Here is a 21,546-nt window from a genome sequence, read left to right as displayed (position 1 = left end):
CTGCTCCTCCTAGTTACATAGTTAACAAGATCATTGTTTGTTTGTTTTTTTCACATTAATCAGTGTTGTTATTACTTGAAAACGTATTTTCTTAAAAATAAATTGGGTCACTCTATTGCTATAGGATAACTGTAATCATACTGAATTTCATGCATCTTTCATCCTCAGGTGATATTTAAGATGTTATCCGGACATCTTGGAAATTGGAATTCAGTGGTCCTCTGTATAATATGGATAACAGTGCCAGGTATGTTTTTTTTTTTTAATGTTATTTGACTTTCATTTTACTTTTTTTGAGGAACTGAAAAGGCTGCTAGAAAGCAGAAGGTCTTGGGAGAGGGGAAGAGAATGGTTTCATTGGTATTTTGAGACGAGGTTGGTGTAACTTAGGGTAGAGTTATGTATGGCTTTGTAGGTTGCCATTGGTATTTTTAATTTTATTGGGTGAGCAGAAGCTAATGACAGACATGAATAGCAGACACCAAACAGTTGGTAAGGTGGATGAGTCTGGCAGCAGCATTTATGCTGTACTGAAGGTGAGATAGATTATGTAAAGGTAGATGAACAAGGAAGAGATTGCAATAGTTGAGGCAGGAGATAACCAGGGAGTGAATTAGTAACTTTGTGGTATCATTGGGTAAGAAGGGGCAAATCATGGAGATCTTATGAACATTGAGGCAGCATGATTTGGATAGTGATTGGATGTGGGGTCAAGAGGAGAATTCATAATCAGGGAATACACTAGCATCCCGCCATGCAGGGATGATGGATTGATAGTTGTATTATTGATTTTTATGGAGAAGTCAGGGATTGGGCACGGTGGGTGGGGAGGGGACTTGGGGGGGCTGGGAATATTATCAGCTCAGATATGGAAAGATGGAGTTGAGAAAGTGTTAATACCTCCATACCAGTAGATTCATTAGTATATTCGTGATGTGTGACTAGACTGATGGGGTGGGCTGAGATGTAGAAAGATAGATTTGGGTGTCGTCAGCATCAAATTGGTATCAAGTTGGTACCCTCAAGTTGTAAAATGCTGCCTAAACTGTTGGCGCTATATAAAAATCCTGCATAATAATAATAATATCAGAAGCCATGGAAGGCTATCCAGCTGACCCAAGGAGGTATTGTAGATAGAGTTTAGAAGAGATCCAAGGATGGAACCTTGGGGGCCCCTGACAGAAAGAATGTGTGGTATAGGTGCAGTGAGATAAGTAACAGTTATTCTGCGTACACACGTAGCAGGCTATCCTGCGGACTTAGTCTGGCGGACTTTCCGCCGGACTTTCCCGAACGAGCTACCTGCCCACACACGGTACTTTTGCGGCGGACTAATACGGAGTACTAAGTCCGCCGGACTATACGCCATACTTTTGAAATGAACGGACACGCGGAGAAATGTCCGCTCATTTTGAGCGCGTCTCCAGGTAGCCGGGGCCAGCGAAGGAGGCGTTGCTGGACCCGTCACCTGGTATGGAGTTAAAGGGGAATCCCTACACCGGAAAATCGGCGTGGGGGTCCCCCCCGGTTCCATATCAGAGCCTTATCCGAGCACGCTACCTGGCCGGCCAGGAAAGGGGGTGGGGACGAGCGAGCCATACCAGGCCTCGTGCCCTCAACATGGGGGGTGCCTCACGGATTCTGATAAGCCCCCCGCCCACAGACCCTGACAACCAAAGGCCAGGGTTGTCGGGAAGAGACCCTTGTCCTCATCAACATGGGGACAAGATGCTTTGGGGTGGCATGTTGAGGGCACGCGGCCTGGTACGGCTCAGGAGGGGGGGGGCGCTCGCTTGTCCCCACCTCCTTTCCTGGCCGGCCGGGTAGCATGCTCGGATAAGGGTCTAAAAGGGACCTAGGGGGGGACCCCCACGCCGATTTTTCAGCGTATCGATTCCCCTTTAACTCCATACCAGGTGACGGGCCCAGCGACGCCTCCTTCGCTGGCCCTGGCTACCTGGAGACACGCTCAAGATGAGCGGACTTTTCTCCGGGCGGGAAAAGTCAGTTCATTTCAAAAGTACGGCAGACTGGCACACACACGGCCGGATTGTCCGCCGAAATGCGAGTCCGGCGGACAGATTGGAGTGCAAAAATACTTTCTTAGTCCGCCGGACTTTTGGGTAAAAAAAGTCCGCCGGAGCCCACACACGGGGGGATTGTCCGGCGGACTTGAGTCCGCCGGTCTTTTCCACCGGATTGTTTGATCGTGTGTATGAGGCAGAAGACTAACAAACAGCAAAGTCATGAAGGCCAAGGAAACAGAGTTTTTGAGGAGGAGGGGGTGGTCAACTGTATCAAGTGCAGCAAAGAGGTCTATGAGTAAGTGTGCAGAGTAGTGACCACTGGTTTTAGGAGTTTGTAAATTGTTAGTGAGTTTTAGGAGAGCAGTTTATGTGGAGTCTTGAAAATGAAATCCAGACTGAGGGTAGGTTCACAGCACCACCAAATCCCTCTGCTCCCCTTTAGTTTTCCCACTTTTTTGATCTGATGTACAGACTGATATAAAAATATAAAATGGAACTATCAAATGCATGGCATTATACTGAACATCTCCTCCAACGTCCAACTGATTGCATTTGTTATTTGCAAAGTAAGTATGATGGGAATTTGTGAAAAAAGCACTTATGGGTTTAACCAATCATTATTATCATATCATATGCTCCTGTTAGGTACAGCGCTAGAAACCCATCCAATTTCTCTAAATAAACGTAATCATCACCCCATTAACAATATTGGCAACAATAAACCCTAAATGTAAACATTAAATTGCTATAAATTGACTGTGCAAATACTCCAGCTGAAAGTGCAATAATACCCCTTGTTGTGCAATCCTTTAATTGCAGTAGTGCTTCTTTTGTCACAATATATAATCCACTCCAATGCACAGTTCACATCACTCAGTCCTTGGTAACTCCAACCTTCTATGATACACTTTATGCAATCCCACAGTGTATACATATTTGTGCTTAAAACAACCAAATATTATGCTCACCTTCTTGGATGAAAAAAAAAAAAGAAGGTCTAAATATACTCTTGTGCCCAAAATCCACCTCCCAGACACAACAAGTAGATCCACAGTGCTTTCCATCATGTGATAGTTTATTTAAAAACATAAAAATAATTAAAACCAAATAAATCTCATTATACAGTGTGCCTTATCCTGCCTCTCATACTCATACACTCATACTCATACTCATACACTGAGTTTAGGTGATGTTGCTACTGTGTCTTCAAACACACGTCCTACCTCATCCTACATGTGTGATGATGCCATTTTGATAGACTTTTGTCAAGGGCACACACTCTAGTGATGCTTCAGCCATACTTATTGTGTTTATATGTACAGGCTCTCCCCACTTAAAGACCAGGTTGTAATTTGCAAGTACAGAACACAAAGGAAAATTTCTGTACTGTACTGTACAATACAATGATGTACAGCACGTCATTTGGGTGGGGAGAGCTGGTCATAAGTCTGAGCGGTCGTTAAACAGGTAAGTCGTAAAAACAAAGAGTATCTGTATTGGAAAGTGTTACTAATATTTTTCTCAGTAGTTAAAAAGCTCTATACAGAACACCCTAATATCAATATAATAATTAACATTACACAATTTAAATCATATCTGTTCTCTTGTCCAATATTTTTTCTGTCTTTCTAAATTGTAGACCTGTTGGATCTTTGTTTTAATACATAGATAAAAATTAGGACACATTCAGGGTGTTCAATAAAGCACTATTGACTGTTTTCTGCCTCTATTAATGCACTTAATGTAAAAAAAAATTACTTCCAGTTTGTGGATTACAAAACTGGAGGTAATTAAGACCAAATCTAACTTGGTATACAGAGACGGACAAAGGGCCCTGTTCCAGTATGCATTGTAGCAGAGCGGCATATTTTGTCGCCACAACCTTCTTTCTTTTCAGTGGTTATTATTGAGGCTATTGACCTCCTAGCAACTAGTGATGCTGCAGCGGGTGAAGCCTGATGGGGAAGCTGAAGTACTAATTCCACAGCAGGTCCACTCTCGCCTGCAGTGGGCAGATTCTATGGCCAATAGAAGGCTGTCTATTGGCTAAAGATCTTAATATTGTAGTCTTTTTTACTAGGGTTCTGGTTGTTTATCCTACATATTGCAGGCCACAAGGGCACTGTGGTATGTATATCACCCCCCTCCCACCGTGTTACAGGAGATGGAATCCCTTATGAGATACCTTTTATTCGTTGTAGATATTGTAAAAGTTTATTTTTGTTTTGCAGTTTTGCATAACATCTGCTGTTTTTAATATGGGGGCTTTCACATATTTGTATGAAGTTTGATTTGTCAGATACTATAGATTATTTAATATGAACCAATGTTTGTTAACAATTTTGTTATATTGTACACTGTAGTCCATAACTAGTGCCAGTCCAATGTCATTGTTTTTATTGTTTTGTTTTACTTTATCCTGAATCAGTGTCTGTATAATCCATGTATCTTTCAAATTGTCCTACCTATGAACTCATTTGTATAGCCTTTCTAAATGAACCTTTTCCCCCAGTACCTGTGATTGTTTTATATAATCTTCATCCACTAATCTCATGAATTTAATTTTGGAGATATTAATCAGCCATGGGAATGATTGATGTCCATCTGGATATGCGATACTAACAGTTACCTTATCAGTAGATAGATGGTGCTGGTCTAACGCATAGAAATCACATGATAAGAATAGCACTGAGGGCAGTAATATAAGAAATACTGTATATCAGGAGGGAAATGGGGTGGAGGACTTAATGTTAATGTATTCGTTTTCAGTTTTCAGTTTTCAATCTAATGTGAGTTTGTCACTTTACAGTTTGTTTTTGTGAAGCAGATAGTCACCATGTGAACAATACACATATACAAAAGCAGAGCTGCTGTTAGACATCATGTGGCCCCATACAGCCTACCTGACAGAGCCCCCCTAAAAAAATATCAAAACAATATTTTTGCTAAAAATACACAAAAATCATTATTAGCAGACACAAACACAACATAACTTACAAACTTATGGGGGAACAGAAGGGTCATTTTCTATATGGGAAATCTATTCAGTTGAAAACTCAGCGCCACATACCTGGGTAGAAATATGCACAAAGCAAAAAAAGTTTGGACTTTAAAGGTGCGGAAAACCTCCTTAACTAGTTATATACCATGTAAAATTATAACATACCTTTATTGAATTTGTTAAAATGTGTCTCAAGAAACATAAGATGCTTAGGTATAACATAATGTAACATAATCTAACTACTAGACCCCATACATTCCCCCTAGTCTCCAAAAGGTAATGAACACTTTGGTATCTGATCAGATATAACATGGATATCAAAATCGAATCAGTCAGAGGAAATGGAACCAAGGAGACAACGTCAACCCAACACAATTCTCTTTTTTGGCTTCTTCAGTTTTTTTTTTGGAAGGCAGATGGGTATAATAGAGATGCTGTAAAAGAACTAGACAAACATAATATACATTCATAGATATACAAATGTATTTATTGAAAATCAGGCCATGCATTTAATGTAAACACTTACATTTAATATATATAGATTCTGGGGTGCCCTCCCCAAAAAAAGGGCAGAAACGCACTTCCACCAAGGCACTATATGTGAATCAGGTGTCCATCCAATAGCAAACGGGCATGCAGATAAACCCAAATGAGGGGAGACCCTCACCAAAATGAGCCAAGAGAAGGTCCAATGCATAAGGAAAGACAATTTTTCAAATGCCATTCAATATTCAAGAACAGGCACTAAAAATAAAAAAAAATTGAGTAAAAGTGGAATGAACCACCATAATATTCTTTCTTCCATAAAGATAGAAGGAAAGCCACTGGGCAAACTTATAACCAAACATACCTAACAAGCAGTGTCAGTTCAATCTAAGGATACTAGGCTAAGGTAAACTTCGATGACCAGGATGATAAGCACGGTATACAGATCTGGAATAACATAAAGAGTTATACTTATTTAAATTCCAGGATAACCGGTTTAACCATATCAGCTTAATGAAGCAATAAATGCCATAAAACATACCTTGTTTTCCTGCAAAGATATTCCTTTTGTTCTGTTCCAAATGAAAACCTGACTATGTCATAGAGAAGTGCCCCAAAACAAACATCCACATCTGACAGCACTCAAAACCTCCTTTAAATAGTGTGAGAATGGTGCCAAAATTGCCCTCCTATGATGCCAGCACTCAGCTGATTCAGCTGTGGAGCTGGCACTGCCAAATATGCTACCGTGCATGCACCAAATTTTCACGCATGCGTGGTAATGGTGGGACGTACAGCCGAAGCCTGACAGTGTACCGAAGACATCCCCCATTGCACCATTAGGGCAAATGGAGGGGTTTGGTCACCGGGGCATGTAATGCCTCCACGTCCCACCACAAGCCCAAATCTAGGTCAGTTAAAGCCATATACAATTAGAGAATCTAACAACACAGAAATCCTATGCATGTAGGTGGAAATATTGCCATCTACTGGTCCAATATATAATTCCACTGTCCATCATGACCACATAAATGGTTACTCATGATTGTCATCTTGTGTCAACATTCCAGGACATCAAGAAAAAACTATATATTGTTCATAATCTCACAGAAATCGATTATTCTAATGTATACATATTAAATCATATACAAACAGGAAAAAGAATAGTAAATAGAAGAATATTTGACCATTCATAAAAAGCATAAAAACCATCATCACCTTGAAATAAATATTGAATTTAAGGTAGGAATATCCCACCCCAAATCATTCATCTATATCAATCGTTACCTTACCAAAAGATAGAGAAAACAATGGGCTCACATATTCAATGGTCCTCCCTCTATGGCTAACTCTGAGCCCTCCAATCATAGGTAAAGAATGGAGGGTAACAGAATTTGAGAGGGACCCCTCAAGTGGGAGCCCACCACTCTACCCACAAAGCATAATAGACACAAACACCAGTATACCAGTATTCACTTACATTGTAAAGAGTGTGTTCCCAGATTTTTTAAGTTTTAATAGACCCAAGGATCCATTGTATGACCCTCATTCTGAATAAGTGTAGAGCATTGTCGCATGTTATAAAGAACCATAAATATGTGAACATCAATCATCCACATAGAATGTAATTACCAGTTCAAAGTGAGAAAAAAAACAAAATAAAATGCATCTGTAGGGGAACAGGAGGGTACAGTAAGGGGGGGGGGGCAGGATGGCATAAAACAGGGGGGGCGGCAGGCCACAATATGGGGGGGCAGGATCGTACTGGGCTAAATATACAAATGGAATGACAACTACCCCTCTGCCTTCCCCTCCAGAGTTTCTGTCTCTCTTCTGGTACTTTACAGGGGTTAAGGAAGAACCCGGAGGCAAAGCATGTTACTACTACTGCTGCTTGTGTGGGTGGGATGTGTACCTCACCAATCACATGAGATGAATAGAGGAGGAGGATAAGCAGGGATTGGCGCAGTACACATCCTGCCCACACAAGCAGCAGCTGTAATAACATGTTCCGCCTCAAGGTTCTTTCATATCCCCTGAAAAAAATGAGGGGGGTGGATGGAGATGGGAAACATGGGGTAGGGGAGAAAGAGGAAGGGGGGAAAAGCAGAGGTGGGCAGGAGATAGGGGATGTGTAGAGAACTGGAGTGAGACTGGGGGAATCCTGGTCTGCATAGGGATAAAAAAAAGGTGGAGGATTTGTGCTGGCATGAGGGAAAGGGAAAGGGAGGAGAGGCATATGGATTAGTGTCAAGGGGAATGGAAAGGGATGGTCAGGGATGGGCATTCAGAATACTGTTGGCTGGTGAGGAATAGCCATGGTATAATAAAAGCAAATAGACTGTCTGGCAGTGAGGGGGAGAGATCTCAATGAACTAGTAAAGAGAAAGTGTTGAGGGGGTGTGAAGGATGGGGGATTCCAGCCATTTGCAGTGTTTGCGCATAGGGGGGAGAACATACCTGTGTGAAGGTGAAGTGTCTGCAGAGAAGATGACTGGGAGGGGGGAGGGGAGTGAGGGAACTAGTGAGGGACTATTAAAGGGAAAGTGTCAGGAAAATTATTTCTGGACAGCTGAAGAAGAGGCCGCAAATTAGCAAGGCTGCTAGATATTTGTAAACCGGCTGGTAGAAGGAAGAGAGAGATAACAAAGATCTAGGAGAGAGGCAGAGTGACAGGCAGAGATAGACCTGTGTGAGGATTAGGTCTATCTTTGCCTGTCAAGGGGAGCAGGATGGGATAGTGGCTGAGGCAGGCAGGGAGGGAGAAAGACAGCTGGACATGAGGTAGATGAACTGAACTGACCTGTAGCAAAAGAGCTGGCCAAAGGTGACTACCAACAGCTGCTACCCCAGCCCTCGATCACCCCTATAGGGATCTAACTGTGACCGGGGGGGGGGGGGGGTAGGTGAGTGTGAGTATATTTGGTGTATGATAGGATAGGTTGGTGTATATTTTTGTAAGGATGAGACCACCTTAAAAGTTTTGGATTTGAGAACCTAGGTGCGATATTTGATGTCAATCATCAAGAGCCATATAGGGGTGCTTTCCTTTTGTAGGAAGCCAAGTAGGCCAATTTGCGTAAGTCAGGGTAGAGCAAAATAATCAGTTAAAGATGTGATTATGTGGGGTATAATGGTGGGAGGGGGAGAGAGGAAGGGAAAGAAGGGGGGCAGAGGTCTGTGTTGGGAACAATGGATGCAGAGAACAATGTCACTAGGTTGTGGAGGAGGTGTTATTATGTGGGCTGATATTCTGTGTAGATTCTTGAAAATGTGTCCAGCATGCCCAAGTTTTCGTGTACTTTGTTGGGTTGTCTTTGGCTTGGTGTATAAGATTTTCAATTTCTGCTATTCTATCCACCCTATGGAGCCATTCTGTAATAGTGGGAGGAGAGGTGCTTCTCCAGTGAACCGGGATGCAATGGTTGGCCGCATTAATGAGATGTAGAGCTAGGGATTTTTTATAAGATGATATAGGGAGGGAGGTGTGATGGAGTAAAAATTGTGCAGGTTTAAGATTGACAATAATGTGCCTTGGGCAGAATTACATCACCAGCAAAGGGGGGGGAGACTAGGATGAAACTTGTTGATCTTGTCAGGTGTTCTGTACCATTGTGAGAATATCTTGTATCTACTTTCTTGAGTAGAAACATTGATGGAGCCTTTGTGGATGTGGCTATTTATGCGTTCCCACTCCCCTTTCGTAAAGTCTATATGTAGGTCAGATTCCCATTGTCTGACAATTTTGTCTTCTTTGATGATATGGTTTGAGAAAAGGGGCGCATAGATAGTTGAGATTAAGTGTCTGTGGGTTTCTCCGCTATTGTATAGGAGTTTGAAGGGTGTGTACTCTCTTTGCCAAAGAGTGTAGCATTTGGAGTCATGAAAAAAGTGCAGAAGTTGTAGTAATTTAAAGAAAGGAATGTTATGGTCAGGGAATTTAGCAGACATAGCTGGGTGCGAAGGAAGTTTGTTGTTCTGGAAAAATTGTTGAGCTCTTATTTGGGTTCCATGTGGTGTTTTAGGTGAGATGTGTAAAGACAGGCCCGGTGAAAACTCAGGGTTATCATCTATAGGAGTCATGGGTCCAGGTGCAGGTTGCCAGTTTAGTTTTTTGCATGTCGTTCTAAAGAGTGACAGGGTAGCATTAATTAGTGGGTGTGAGGAGAATGTTTTGGGCATGTGAGAGTGGTAAATCCACGGAAAGCTGGGTAGTGGAGTTTGTGTAAATGAGTTTTCAAGCTGAATCCAATCTTTATTTTGCCCATGTACATGCCAATCAACTATTCTGGTCAAATGACATGCCCAATTATATTTTTGGATGTCTGGAAGGCCAAGACCCCCTTGTAGTTTGGGGAGTATCAGTCTTTCCCAACTGAGTCTGGGCATTTTGAAGGACCAGATGAGGTTCCTACACATGCGTTTGTATGACAAAAAGAAGGAAGAGGGGCGCGCAATGGGGATAGCTTGAAAGAGATAGAGAAGTCTGGGCATTACATTAATTTTCAAGATTGCTGTTCTACCGAACCATGAAAAAGGTCCTGAATGCCATTTGTGAAGGTCTCCTTGGATATTTTGGAGAACAGGTTGGGGGTTTTGGTAGAATAGATCGGCCAGTTTGGTGGGAATCTTGATACCCAAATAGGTGATGGAATGTGGTTCCCAGCAAAAAGGGAAATTATTTGCGCATTATGTATTGAGTGAAGCTGGGAGGGTGATATTTAGGGCTTTAGATTTTGAGAAGTTTATTTGTAGGTGTGAGTGAGTGTTTTAAAAAGTGAAAACTCTTTGAGTAGGTTAGGGATGGTGGTTATAGGGTCTGTTAGAAAGAGTAGGATATCATCTGCGTATGCTGCTATTTTATATTTTTTATTTTTGATCTCGACTCCTTTGATATCTGGATCGTCTCTTAGCTTGCGAAGGAGAGGTTCCATGGTAAGACAGGGACAAAACCAACTTGGTCCAGTGAAATTAATTTTGGGAGTAAGGGAAGGATGCAATTTGCCAGAGCTTTGGTGTAGAGCTTCACATCTACTGTATGTTAAGGAGTGATATGGGACTATAGTTAGAGACTATTGAGATGTCTTTGTCTGGTTTTGGGATAAGGGTGATGTGGGCTTCTAGGATGTCTTTGTTAGCCACACTGGAGGGGGCTAGGTTATTAAACGCTTGAACAAGTTGGTTGATGAGCGTGTCGGGGAAGGATTTGTAATATCTGGTGGTCAAGCCCTCCGGACCCGGACTCTTTCGAATGCTTCAGTGCTAACAGGGTTTCTTCTACTGAGAGTGTGAGAGCTAAACCAGTTGAATCTTCAATAGTGAGCGGGGATGGGGAGTATTGTTGTAGGAATTTCTGAATTGCCATCCTCCTGTCATTTGGGTCAGTTGTTTGTTGTGAAGTAGAGAGATTATGCAATTTAGAGAAATAATTCACAAATTGGTCGGCAATGCCTTCTGGTTAGCTAGGTTGTTACCTGCAGGGTCTTTAATTGTGTGGATGGTGTGTGCCGCTTTCTTGACCTGCAAGGCTCTGGCTAACAGTCTCCCAGATTTGTTGCCAAGTTAATAGAATACTTTCTGGGTTAGGGTGTATTTATGTTTTAGTGTTTTATGTAATTCTCCTAATAGTTCTTCCCTGGTTTGTGTCAGTTCAGTTAGGGCGGTAGTCGCCAAGGATGCTTTGTCCAGGCTAATTTTTAGCTTTTAGCACTGTCATATTTTAAATGACAATTGCGTGGTCATGCAACGCAGTACTCATATGAAATTTTTATCATTTTTTTCCCCACAGATAAAGCTTTCTTTTGGTGATAAATAATCACTACTTTTTGATATTTTTATTAACTTTTTTATTATTTTGCTAAATAAAAAAATAAAAAAAAGACCCAATTTCATTTCTGTTAACACATTTTGCAAATAAATAATCTCCATAAATTTAAAGGACAAAATGTATGCTGCTACATTTCTTCGGTGAAAATAACACAAATCAGTGTTTATTATTCTAGTCTTATTACTACTAGTCTGTAGGAAAGTTATTCCTATTGCTATATATATATATATATATATATGAAAATTGATCAATCCTGATACAGTGGTGTGAAAAAGTGTTTGCCCCCTTCCTCATTTCCTGTTCCTTTGCATGTTTGTCACACTTAAGTGTTTCGGAACATCAAACCAATTTAAACAATAGTCAAGGACAACACAAGTAAACACAAAATGCAATTTGTAAATGAAGGTGTTTATTATTAAAGGTGAAAAAAAATCCAAACCATCATGGCCCTGTGTGAAAAAGTGATTGCCCCCCTTGTTAAAACATACTATAACTGTGGTTGTCCACACCTGAGTTCAATTTCTCTAGCCACACCCAGGCCTGATTATTGCCACACCTGTTCACAATCAAGGCATCACTTAAATAGGAGCTGCTTGACACAGTAAGGTCCACCAGAAGATCCTTAAAAGCTACACATCATGCCGAGACCCAAAGAAATTCAGGAACAATTGAGAAAGAAAGTAATTGAGATCTATCAGTCTGGAAAGGGTTATAAAGCCATTTCCAAAGCTTTGGGAATCCAGTGAACCACAGTGAGAGCCATTATCCACAAATGGCGAAGACATGGAACAGTGGTGGTGAACCTGTGAACCGCCCAAAATTACCCCAAGAGCGCAGCGACGACTCATCCAAGAGGTCACAAAAGACCCCACAACAACGTCCAAGGAACTGCAGGCCTCACTTGCCTCAGTTAAGGTCAGCGTTCATGCCTCCACCATCAGGAAAAGACTGGGCAAAAATGGCCTGCATGGCAGAGTTCCAAGGAGAAAACCACTGCTGCGCAAAAAGAACATCAAAGCTCGTCTCAATTTCTCCACAACACATCTTGATGATCCCCAAGACTTTTGGGACAACATTCTGTGGACCGATGAGACAAAAGTGGAACTCTTTGGAAGGTGTGTGTCCAAGTATATCTGGCGTAGAAGGAACACTGCATTTCATAAAAAGAACATTATACCAACAGTAAAATATGGTGGTGGTAGTGTGATGGTCTGGGGCTGTTTTGCTGCTTCAGGACCTGGAAGACTTGCCGTGATAAAAGGAACTATGAATTCTGCTGTCTACCAAGAGATCCTGAAGGAGAATGTCCGACCATCTGTTCGTGTACTCAAGCTGAAACGAACTTGGGTTCTGCAGCAGGACAATGATCCTAAACACACCAGCAAGTCCACCACCGAATGGCTGAAGAAAAGCAAAATGAAGACTTTGGAGTGGCCTAGCCAAAGTCCTGACCTGAATCCTATTGAGATGTTGTGGTATGACCTTAAAAAGGCCGTTCATGCTCGAAAACCCTCTAATGTAACTGAATTAGGACAATTCTGCAAAGATGAGTGGGCCAAAATTCCTCCAGGACGCTGTAAAAGCCTCATTGCACGTTATCGCAAATGCTTGGTTGCAGTTGTTGCTGCTAAGGGTGGCCCAACCAGTTATTAGGTTTAGGGGGCAATCACTTTTTCACACAGGGCCATGATGGTTTGGATTTTTTTTCACCTTTAATAATAAACACCTTCATTTACAAATTGCATTTTGTGTTTACTTGTGTTGTCCTTGACTATTGTTTAAATTGGTTTGATGTTCTGAAACACTTAAGTGTGACAAACATGCAAAGGAACAGGAAATGAGGAAGGGGGCAAACACTTTTTCACACCACTGTATACTGATGGCCTATCTCATTTCTTGAGGCCCAAAAATGCCAGGATAGTGCAAACAACCCTTTTTGGAAAGCAGACAGTCCAAAGTATTTAGTAAGAGGCATGGTGAGTTTTTCGAAGTTGTAATTTTTCGAAAAACGAAGAAATGAAAAACTCTTTGTGGGGTAAACCTTTGTCGATAGCCTTCCCAGAAGAGTTGAAGCTGTTATAGCTGCAAAAGGTGGGCCAACTCAATATTGAACCCTACGGACTAAGACTGGGATGCCATTAAAGTTCATATGTATGTAAAGGCAGGCGTCTTTTGACAATATAGTGTATATAGTAGGTGCTGCCTAATTACCATTACAGAACTGTAACATGGCATTTCAGCTTAAAACATTATTTCTACAATTCTTTAGTACTTCTGTAGCGGATGACATTTGGGATCAAATGCCACACGCGTTGTAAATTTAGTTTTTGACCTCAGGACAATAAAGGTTCTGAGGGTTAATTATTGTAGGTAGGCCTAGCACCAGTCTGGCCAGGCTGTGTTTAGAAGTTCTGCCTGGTCATGTGAATGGTGAGGTGCTCATGACAGGCTAGAACCAAGTCTGGTTGGATGCTTGGGTATCGGCCCTCTCTGAGCCAATCAGCGGCAGTGCCGGGGCCCACTGAGGAGTCTGGGAGGGGGTGCTTAAACAGGTGTGGGTCACATGTTCAGGTTTCCGGAGTTGTTCGTGAGACCCGTGTGGTCTGTTCTGGTTCCAGGACCGGGGTAGCCCTGTGAGGGGTCCCGGTCATGGGGTGTTCGACATCCCGCAACATGTTCCTGTCAGTGGTCCCTGATAGACCTGCTTGTCTAGGGTAGGGATGCGTCTGTTCCGGAGTCCCGGAACTGGGCTGGTCCGAGGCACTGTAACTGATTCAAAGTGTCCGGGTGTGCTCTCAGCTTGGAGGGACACCACAGCTCGTGGAAGTGACCGGGGGAGGACTCTTCAGAGGAGGGCCGTCAAGCGGCATCCTGAGAAGTGCCTGGTTACTGAGTTGGGAAGGACATTGACAAATTCACACTTTCCAGTACCACAAAGGAAGCGGGAAACGTTCCAGGTACAGTTGGAAAAAGTTTCCTGTATACTCTCAGTTGATTGTTCAAGTTTTGAGTCAACATGCTGACTGCCATGATCTCTGGCTAGAGATCTGTTCAGCCTTGAAGTACCCAGCTGCGAGTGGCTACTCTCTGGGTGGAAATAGAGACTTTGCTAAACCTGCAGTTCAAGGTGCCTGAGTTCTTCACTCGTGCCCTCTGTTCCCTAAGAGACTGTGTTTGTGAAAGTTCTACTGCAAAATAAACCTTTTTGAGTCAGTGTACAAGTCGTTGGGTATCAACCCTGGGAACCCCTAGACGTGGAGGAGCAGGCCAGGAGAAGGTAACCGGTAAGCCCAACAAATCAAGGCCACACATCAAAGGTTGTGGCCGCTACACTTCTATGCGCCATCCTTTTGAAACCAAGTAATCTCAGAGTTTGAAAATAAAATAAGTGGCTGGAAAATATGTATCCAAGAATTTGATCTAACACACCCAAAAGTATATTTCAAAAACAAGAAAGAATAAAAGAAAATGATGCCTTAGCTGAGGTAGCAGTGAAAATGAGAGGTGATGAACAAGAGACCACATTTTTTTAATATAAAAAAAAAAAAAAAAAAAAAAAACAGTGAGAAACAGTGAGATTTTGTCAGCAGGTCCTGGCCAATGATTTATGGCTGAGACCTGCTGATGGGCTGTGTCCAATCACAGCAGAGTCCTCTGTGTTCAAACACACAGGGCTCTGTACACAGAGCACTGATCTGGCTGTTTCTTCTTCCTGCAAATCAGGGAGAAACAACTGCCAGATTTGTTAATAAAAGCAGCACATATTACACTTGTTAGGCCAAAGGTGTGCGCAGCCTATTGTATTACGGTGTGCACCCCAAAGCTCAAACACACGAGTGCATGTATATATATATATATATATATATATATATATATATATATATATATATACCCCTTCGCAGTCATTAGTACAGTGACAGTGCACGATGGATGTCAGTGTCTGTTAGTGTACCTCCCAGCGTGGGTCTGTTACCACCAGATTTCCAGCCACACTATTACAGTTCTAGTATAAGTTGCTGACATTACCAGTATAGCATCACAGCTGCACAAATTCCAGTATATATACCATAGTTTGTAGATGCTATAACTTTCACACAAACCAATTAATTTACATTAATTGGGATTTTTTTTAAACCAAAAGACATGTAGCAGAATACAATGTGGCCTAAATTTATGAAGAAATATGATTTTTTTTTGTATTGGATATGATTTATAACAGCAAGTTGAAAACAAAATTTTTTTATAAAACTTTTCGGTCTTTTTTCGTTTATATAATTAAAAAATCAAAAACACAATGGTGATCAAATACCACCAAAAGAAAGCTCTAATTGTGTGAAAAAAATTATATAAATTAATTTGTGTATAGTGTTGTATGACTACGCAATTGCCAGTTAATAAAATAAAGCCACACCAAACCACATGATACTGTGGCACCATGCTGTTTGGTGTCAGCAAGCATGAAGCATTTGCTAAGTGTTTTTAGGGCACCATTAAAAATTGATAGCATCCATGCACATCTAGCAAATACAGCATAGTCCTGTGTAGTGTGAGAAATGTTCCTTTCCCATTCTGGTTTGAACAGGCCTTACAGCAATTTCTTTAAAAAAAGCAAAATAAATAGAAATCAGAGTCAGGTATACATAAGTCCAATTCTTTTAATTCATGTTTGCTTTACCCAGGCTACAGTTCATTTGTGGTGATGACCGGGACTGTTGGAGAAGACATGCTTCTACCCTGTATTGTTAATTATAAAAATACATTTCATCTAAAAGATCTGATTGTGAACTGGCAGACAGAGAACGATGCTGTGGTTCACAGCTTTCACTATGAAAAGGATCAACCAAAATATCAAGCAACTGAATTCAAAGAGCGAACACAAATGTTTCCAGCGGAATTCTACAAAGGAAATTTGTCTCTCTTATTAACGAGATTACGTAAATCTGATGCTGGGAAATATGTCTGCTATGTAGATTTAAACCATATACAAACGACATGGGTTGAACTTATTATTCAAGGTACGTCTTTGATAGGTTATTATTATTATTATTATTATTATTATTCACGATTTATATAACGCCAGCAGTTTGCACAGCACTTTAAAATGTAGAAGGGGGACAGCACAATCACAGTACAGTTCAATACAGAAGGGACAGGAGGGCCCTACTCGTAGAACTTACATTCTAAAGGGAGGGGGTGGAGGTACAAAAGGTAATAGATGCAGGGAATGATTTGATGGGGGTAGCTCGGGGACAGTTGTTAGGTAGGTTTGGGATAGGCTTTCCTGAATAAGTGAGTTTTCAGTGATCTCCTAAAGATGGACAGGTTAGGGGCTGATAGATAACTTGAACAATGTATCATTTTGGACATTTGAGTGTCTGTACATGTGTATAAACAGCATCGCATCAACAGTCAAATACATTATCAGAAATAAAAACACACTTTTATTTTTGTGAATCTAGACTCGGTATAAAGGGTCTGATTTATTTTTTCTTTTCTATAGACAAACAAAAAATTCAAAGAATATACTTTTGGACAATGGGAGCAGCACTGATACCACTGATGACATTTATTTGGATCCTCTGTAACAGAAAGAAGCCGAGAACAAGAATATCAGATGGTAAGATAAATAAATAACAATGCAATGTACATAAACTGCAAGGGCTATGTCTGCTATTTTTCATCTATAGCACCAGTTGTTTTCTTAACTGTTTGGGATCTCCTACACTCTAATAACAAGGTCTCTGGTGTCCTTTGCTCCCTCTCACTGACCACATTGCCCTGGCATCCTCTTCTCTTGCTCACATGACCCTCTGTGTCCTCTTCTCTTGCTCCTGCTCACTGTCTGATCACACAGCCCTCGGCATCTCAATACTTCACCACTAAGGATGAGCCGAACACCCCCTGGTTCGGTTCGCACCAGAACCTGTGAACAGACCTAAACTTTGTGTGAACTTTTAAACCCTATTAAAGTCTATGGGACTCGAACGTTCAAAATCAAAAGTGCTAATTTTAAAGGCTAATATGCAAGTTATTGTCATAAAAAGTGTTTGGGGACCTGGGTCCTGCCCCAGGGGACGTGTATCAATGCAAAAAAAAGTTTTAAAAACGTCAGTTTTTTCAGGGGGAAGTGATTTTAATAATGCTTAAAGTGAAAATATAAAAGTGTAATATTCCTTTAAATTTCGTACCTGGGGGGTGTCTATAGTATGCCTGTAAAGGGGCCCATGCTTAGAACTGTCCCGGCACAAAGTGACACTTCTTAGCTGAGGAGGGCAGGGCCATCCGCCACCTGACCCCGCCCCCTCTGACGCAAGGGGAAAGCCGGGCTTCCCCAGTGACACACTGGTGACTCCGCCCCCTCTGATGTAACGTAGGTTTGCTTTACATTTTTTTTTTGTGGAAAAAATACACTTTTTTGAATTGAAAAATAAGACAACAGTAAAATTATCCCATTTTTTTATATTGTGAAAGATGATGTTACTGATACTATTGATACCCAACATGTTTTGCCCGTTTGTGGAATGGGGACAAACTTTTATCCTTAAAAATCTCCATATGCAATGTTTAAAAAATTCTACAGGTTGCATGTTTTGAGTTACAGAGGAGGTCTGGGGCTAAAAGTATTGCTCTTGTTCTAACAATCGCGGTGATACATCACGTGTGGTTTAAACACCATTTTCATATGTGGGTACTACTCATATATGCGTTTGTTTCTGCACATGAGTTCGGCGAGACGCATAAAAAAAAAATTCTTATTTATTTTACTTATTTTTTATTTTTACACAGTTTTTTTTTTTTTTAAATTGTGTCACTTTTATTCCTATTACAAGAAATATAAACATCCCTTGTAATAGAAAAAAAGCATGACAGGACCTCTTAAATATGAAATCTGGGGTCAAAAAGACCTCAGATCTCATATTTACACTAAAATACAATAAAAAAATGTCCCTTTAGGAGCTATGGATGGAAGGGACATTTTGACGTTGCTTTCGTCCTGCAATCGTATGGAGCCGAGCGGGGGCCATCTTCCCCGCACTCAGCTCCTTGCCAAGTAGATGAGAGGACATGATCGCCACCAGCTCCGGTAAGCAGCGGAGGGCACCAGAGAGCAGTGGGAGGGGGGCCTCTCCCATCACCAATAAAAGGTAATCCACCACTAAGACCACTTTTTTCTGAAAGCGGACCGCCCACTGAAGAAGTGGATACCAGGGTTATGGCAGCTAGCTGTTGCCATAACATCAGTATTCCACTTCAAAGTGCCGCCGTATAATGATGGTGGGCGGTCCATAAGTGGCTAAAAAAGAAATATAGCGCTAGTAGTAGTATACCCCCATAGAAGCCGCTGGGTATAAAGGCTCCTCTGTTCTTTACCTCAACCTCTAAGATCTTTGGCCATTCTGACACTAGGTTGAGTGTACAGAGCATTCAATATCACAGAAAATCACTTAAAGAAATACTTAGTACACAGTAGTAGTACAACATTAAAGAAAACAGGCACCAAACCAGTTAGTAAAGGCAAACGTAATATATTGTCACATGATACATGAAGTAGGCATAGAAATGGATTAACAATGGTAATAATACAATTTGATTACAGATTGATTAGGATTAAGGACTAGCCATAAGATACACTTGACATCCACATCAGCATATACTTTAGAAAGGTCACCTAAAGTTCAGCAGTGGACAGTAATAAAGCTTGATTTATCGAAAACAAAAACTATACTGCCAAAGTGCATTGGATGTGCACTGTCCATAGAAATGAAGAAAAGGGGAGAAGGGGACAAAGGGGGCTTCCAGGATGGTTTTACTGGATGGGCAATCTTTATGTTGTTCTTCTGCTGGCTATCTTTGGGGCCATTAAAGAAGCGTTGGTGCACCTAAAAACAGTTTTAGTAAACTAACATGCCGTTTCTAATTACAGTAACTGTCCCATATAGGTGTGGTACAATCGTAGTACAGATGCAGTAAAGGTGCAGTGAAAATGCAGTAAAGGTGCGGTATATGTAATGTCATGCCTCGGGTAACTCAGTCCCTGTTAAAAGTGAGAAAAATGGGCTTTGGGCAGTCTTACCAGTCCTTGTGGGGCAGCTGTAGAAGAGGACCCCTCAGTCTCTTCACAGAATACCACTGGTGATCAGCAGTGGGAAGTAGAAGGTGAGAGGATGCCCTGTTCTCCCTGCAGCAACAGTGCAGATGTGATCGCTGTGGTCTGTGCTGTGCTGCCCTGGATGTCTCCTCCCCCAGGTCAGTCTCTGGTTACTCACCCCATGGATGAACTGTGTGCACTAGGACCAAAGTGCACAACCCAGTTCCTGCACTGAATAGAGGAAGAGAGTTCCAGTGCAGTCTGGCAAAAACTGCTCCACCACTCCCCTTCCTCCTCAATGTCCTATGGGAACTATATTGTAAGGTCGATACGTCCCATTCAGTGATTGATGTCCCAGACTACAATTCCTATGATCCTCATTGTTCTGCACAGAAATCCATATGATTTCCCAACTATAATTCTCCCTTTGCTTACTGGAGGGGATAGTGCAACACAACATTCAGCATAACAGCAGAAAGTGAAAGTAAACGGATTTGTAAAGCTGGAAATGTCTCCTTCTATAATATGTTTCTATAGTTCAGCACCTGGCTACAGAAATAGGGAAAGCAAAGGTAAACATGACGTATGCTGACTTGGGAAAATCTTCTATAAAATAAAATCTATTATAAAAAAACAACATTTTACAGTACATTTCCATAGATGACATATTAAAATGCTACCATGAATTCTATCTCAGAGGTTAGGAATATTATCATTAAAACACTGTTTCTATGCATAAATATGATTATTGCTTGATTTTTTAAACTTATGTACATTGTATTTAGGCCTTTAGGCCTCGTTCATATTGGGGTGAAAACAGTTGATTGAGCTGCATTTTACCTTCCAACTACCCACCTAAAAGACATCATACAGTCACTCACGGTCTTACAGTGACAAAGCAACAAAGCATTGCATTTGCGGTAAAATTATACTCCATGTAGTGTTTGTTGGGCAGTAATGCTGCAAGAACCATTCAAATGGATAGGACGGTGCTGCAAACAGGAACCAATCGCTTGGCTTGAGGTTGCACCTCCATATTTACATAGGGAATCCTAGATCGCCTGTCAAAAAAAAAGCACTCAGGAAGGGGCAGTAGTACCTCAAAAATGCCAAGCAGCGGCTTCTCTCTGGACCTCTGAAAAGCGATTTACCACAGATAACTTTTCAGAGGGGTGGTAGAGAGTGCTGCAGGTGTGAACAAGGGCTTAAATTTGAACTCCAAGTGGATATTAAAAGCACCATGCAGTTATCTGTTAAAAATAATTACAATTATTTTTGAAGGCTACCAGTATAGGTACCCGGATGTCTCTTGATGGCAACGTAGGCTTTTTTTTATCTCCCGCACGGCAGCACTCAGACTGTGAGTGTTTATAAGTCTACTGCTGCTCCTTCACCATCCAATCACAGGCTGAGGAGGTGAGCTAGTTGCATTGCTTACTAGCAGTGGAGAAAGCTAAGGTCACAGTTCTGGCTGTATGACTCAACAACGCGGCCTATGTACAATTGTACATCTTACAACTGGATGGAGAAAATTACAAATCTTTTGGCATGTAGAACAGTTCCCATTTGTGTATTCCAATTGTAAATTTAGCAATTTGCCTGGAGTTCAACAACATACACATAACTACTTGTAAAATATTTATCCTTTTATATATCAGTAAATGGCAAGGTCCACTATTTTCTGATAATGGTTATCTTCAACTTTTCACTTGAACAAGAAGTTACCTAATATATGAACATATTTTACATACAGAAAATGCTTTATTTTCACAGATATTGAGCATTTACTGCCTGCAGGATCGCTATTTGGTAAGAATATTGTATTTTATTCTATTCTTTACACATTTCTACACACATACGTTAATGCTTGCTGCATCACACTTAAACACCTATGCCCACACAACACCTACTGAATGTTGTTCATTTGAATGTACTGAGATTTAATTCTGAATTCATTGACAGCACAGTACACCTAAGTGCATTACATGTTTTGGCAGCACATTAGTGTTAATAGATTTAAAGTCCACCCTAACACTAAAATTCCTGTATCTACAGACATTCTTAATCTAACATTAACCTACCTAGCCCTGTAAAGAAGAAATCAGTATACATACAT

The 21,546-nt window shown here is 41.2% G+C and overlaps 1 protein-coding gene across 3 annotated transcripts in view; it reads left to right on the top strand.

The window, feature by feature from the left end:
- LOC143962635 (NACHT, LRR and PYD domains-containing protein 1 homolog) overlaps positions 1–21,546 on the top strand; it is a 59,931-nt gene that overhangs the window by 15,134 nt on the left and 23,251 nt on the right. For all 3 annotated transcript variants that reach the window (XM_077471962.1, XM_077471963.1, XM_077471964.1), the window contains 4 exons: positions 169–247; positions 16,021–16,356; positions 16,842–16,958; positions 21,204–21,239. In XM_077471962.1, the coding sequence (XP_077328088.1) occupies positions 181–247; positions 16,021–16,356; positions 16,842–16,958; positions 21,204–21,239 (556 nt within the window). In that variant the 5' untranslated portion in view covers positions 169–180. The remainder of the gene's footprint in view (positions 1–168; positions 248–16,020; positions 16,357–16,841; positions 16,959–21,203; positions 21,240–21,546) is intronic.

This window comes from Lithobates pipiens, unplaced genomic scaffold (genome assembly GCF_037356315.1).
Source record: "Lithobates pipiens isolate NorthernLeopardFrog02 unplaced genomic scaffold, aLitPip1_a1.2 Scaffold_8, whole genome shotgun sequence".
Classification (NCBI taxonomy): domain Eukaryota; kingdom Metazoa; phylum Chordata; class Amphibia; order Anura; family Ranidae; genus Lithobates; species Lithobates pipiens.
This window is presented reverse-complemented; position numbering and strand designations above follow the sequence as displayed.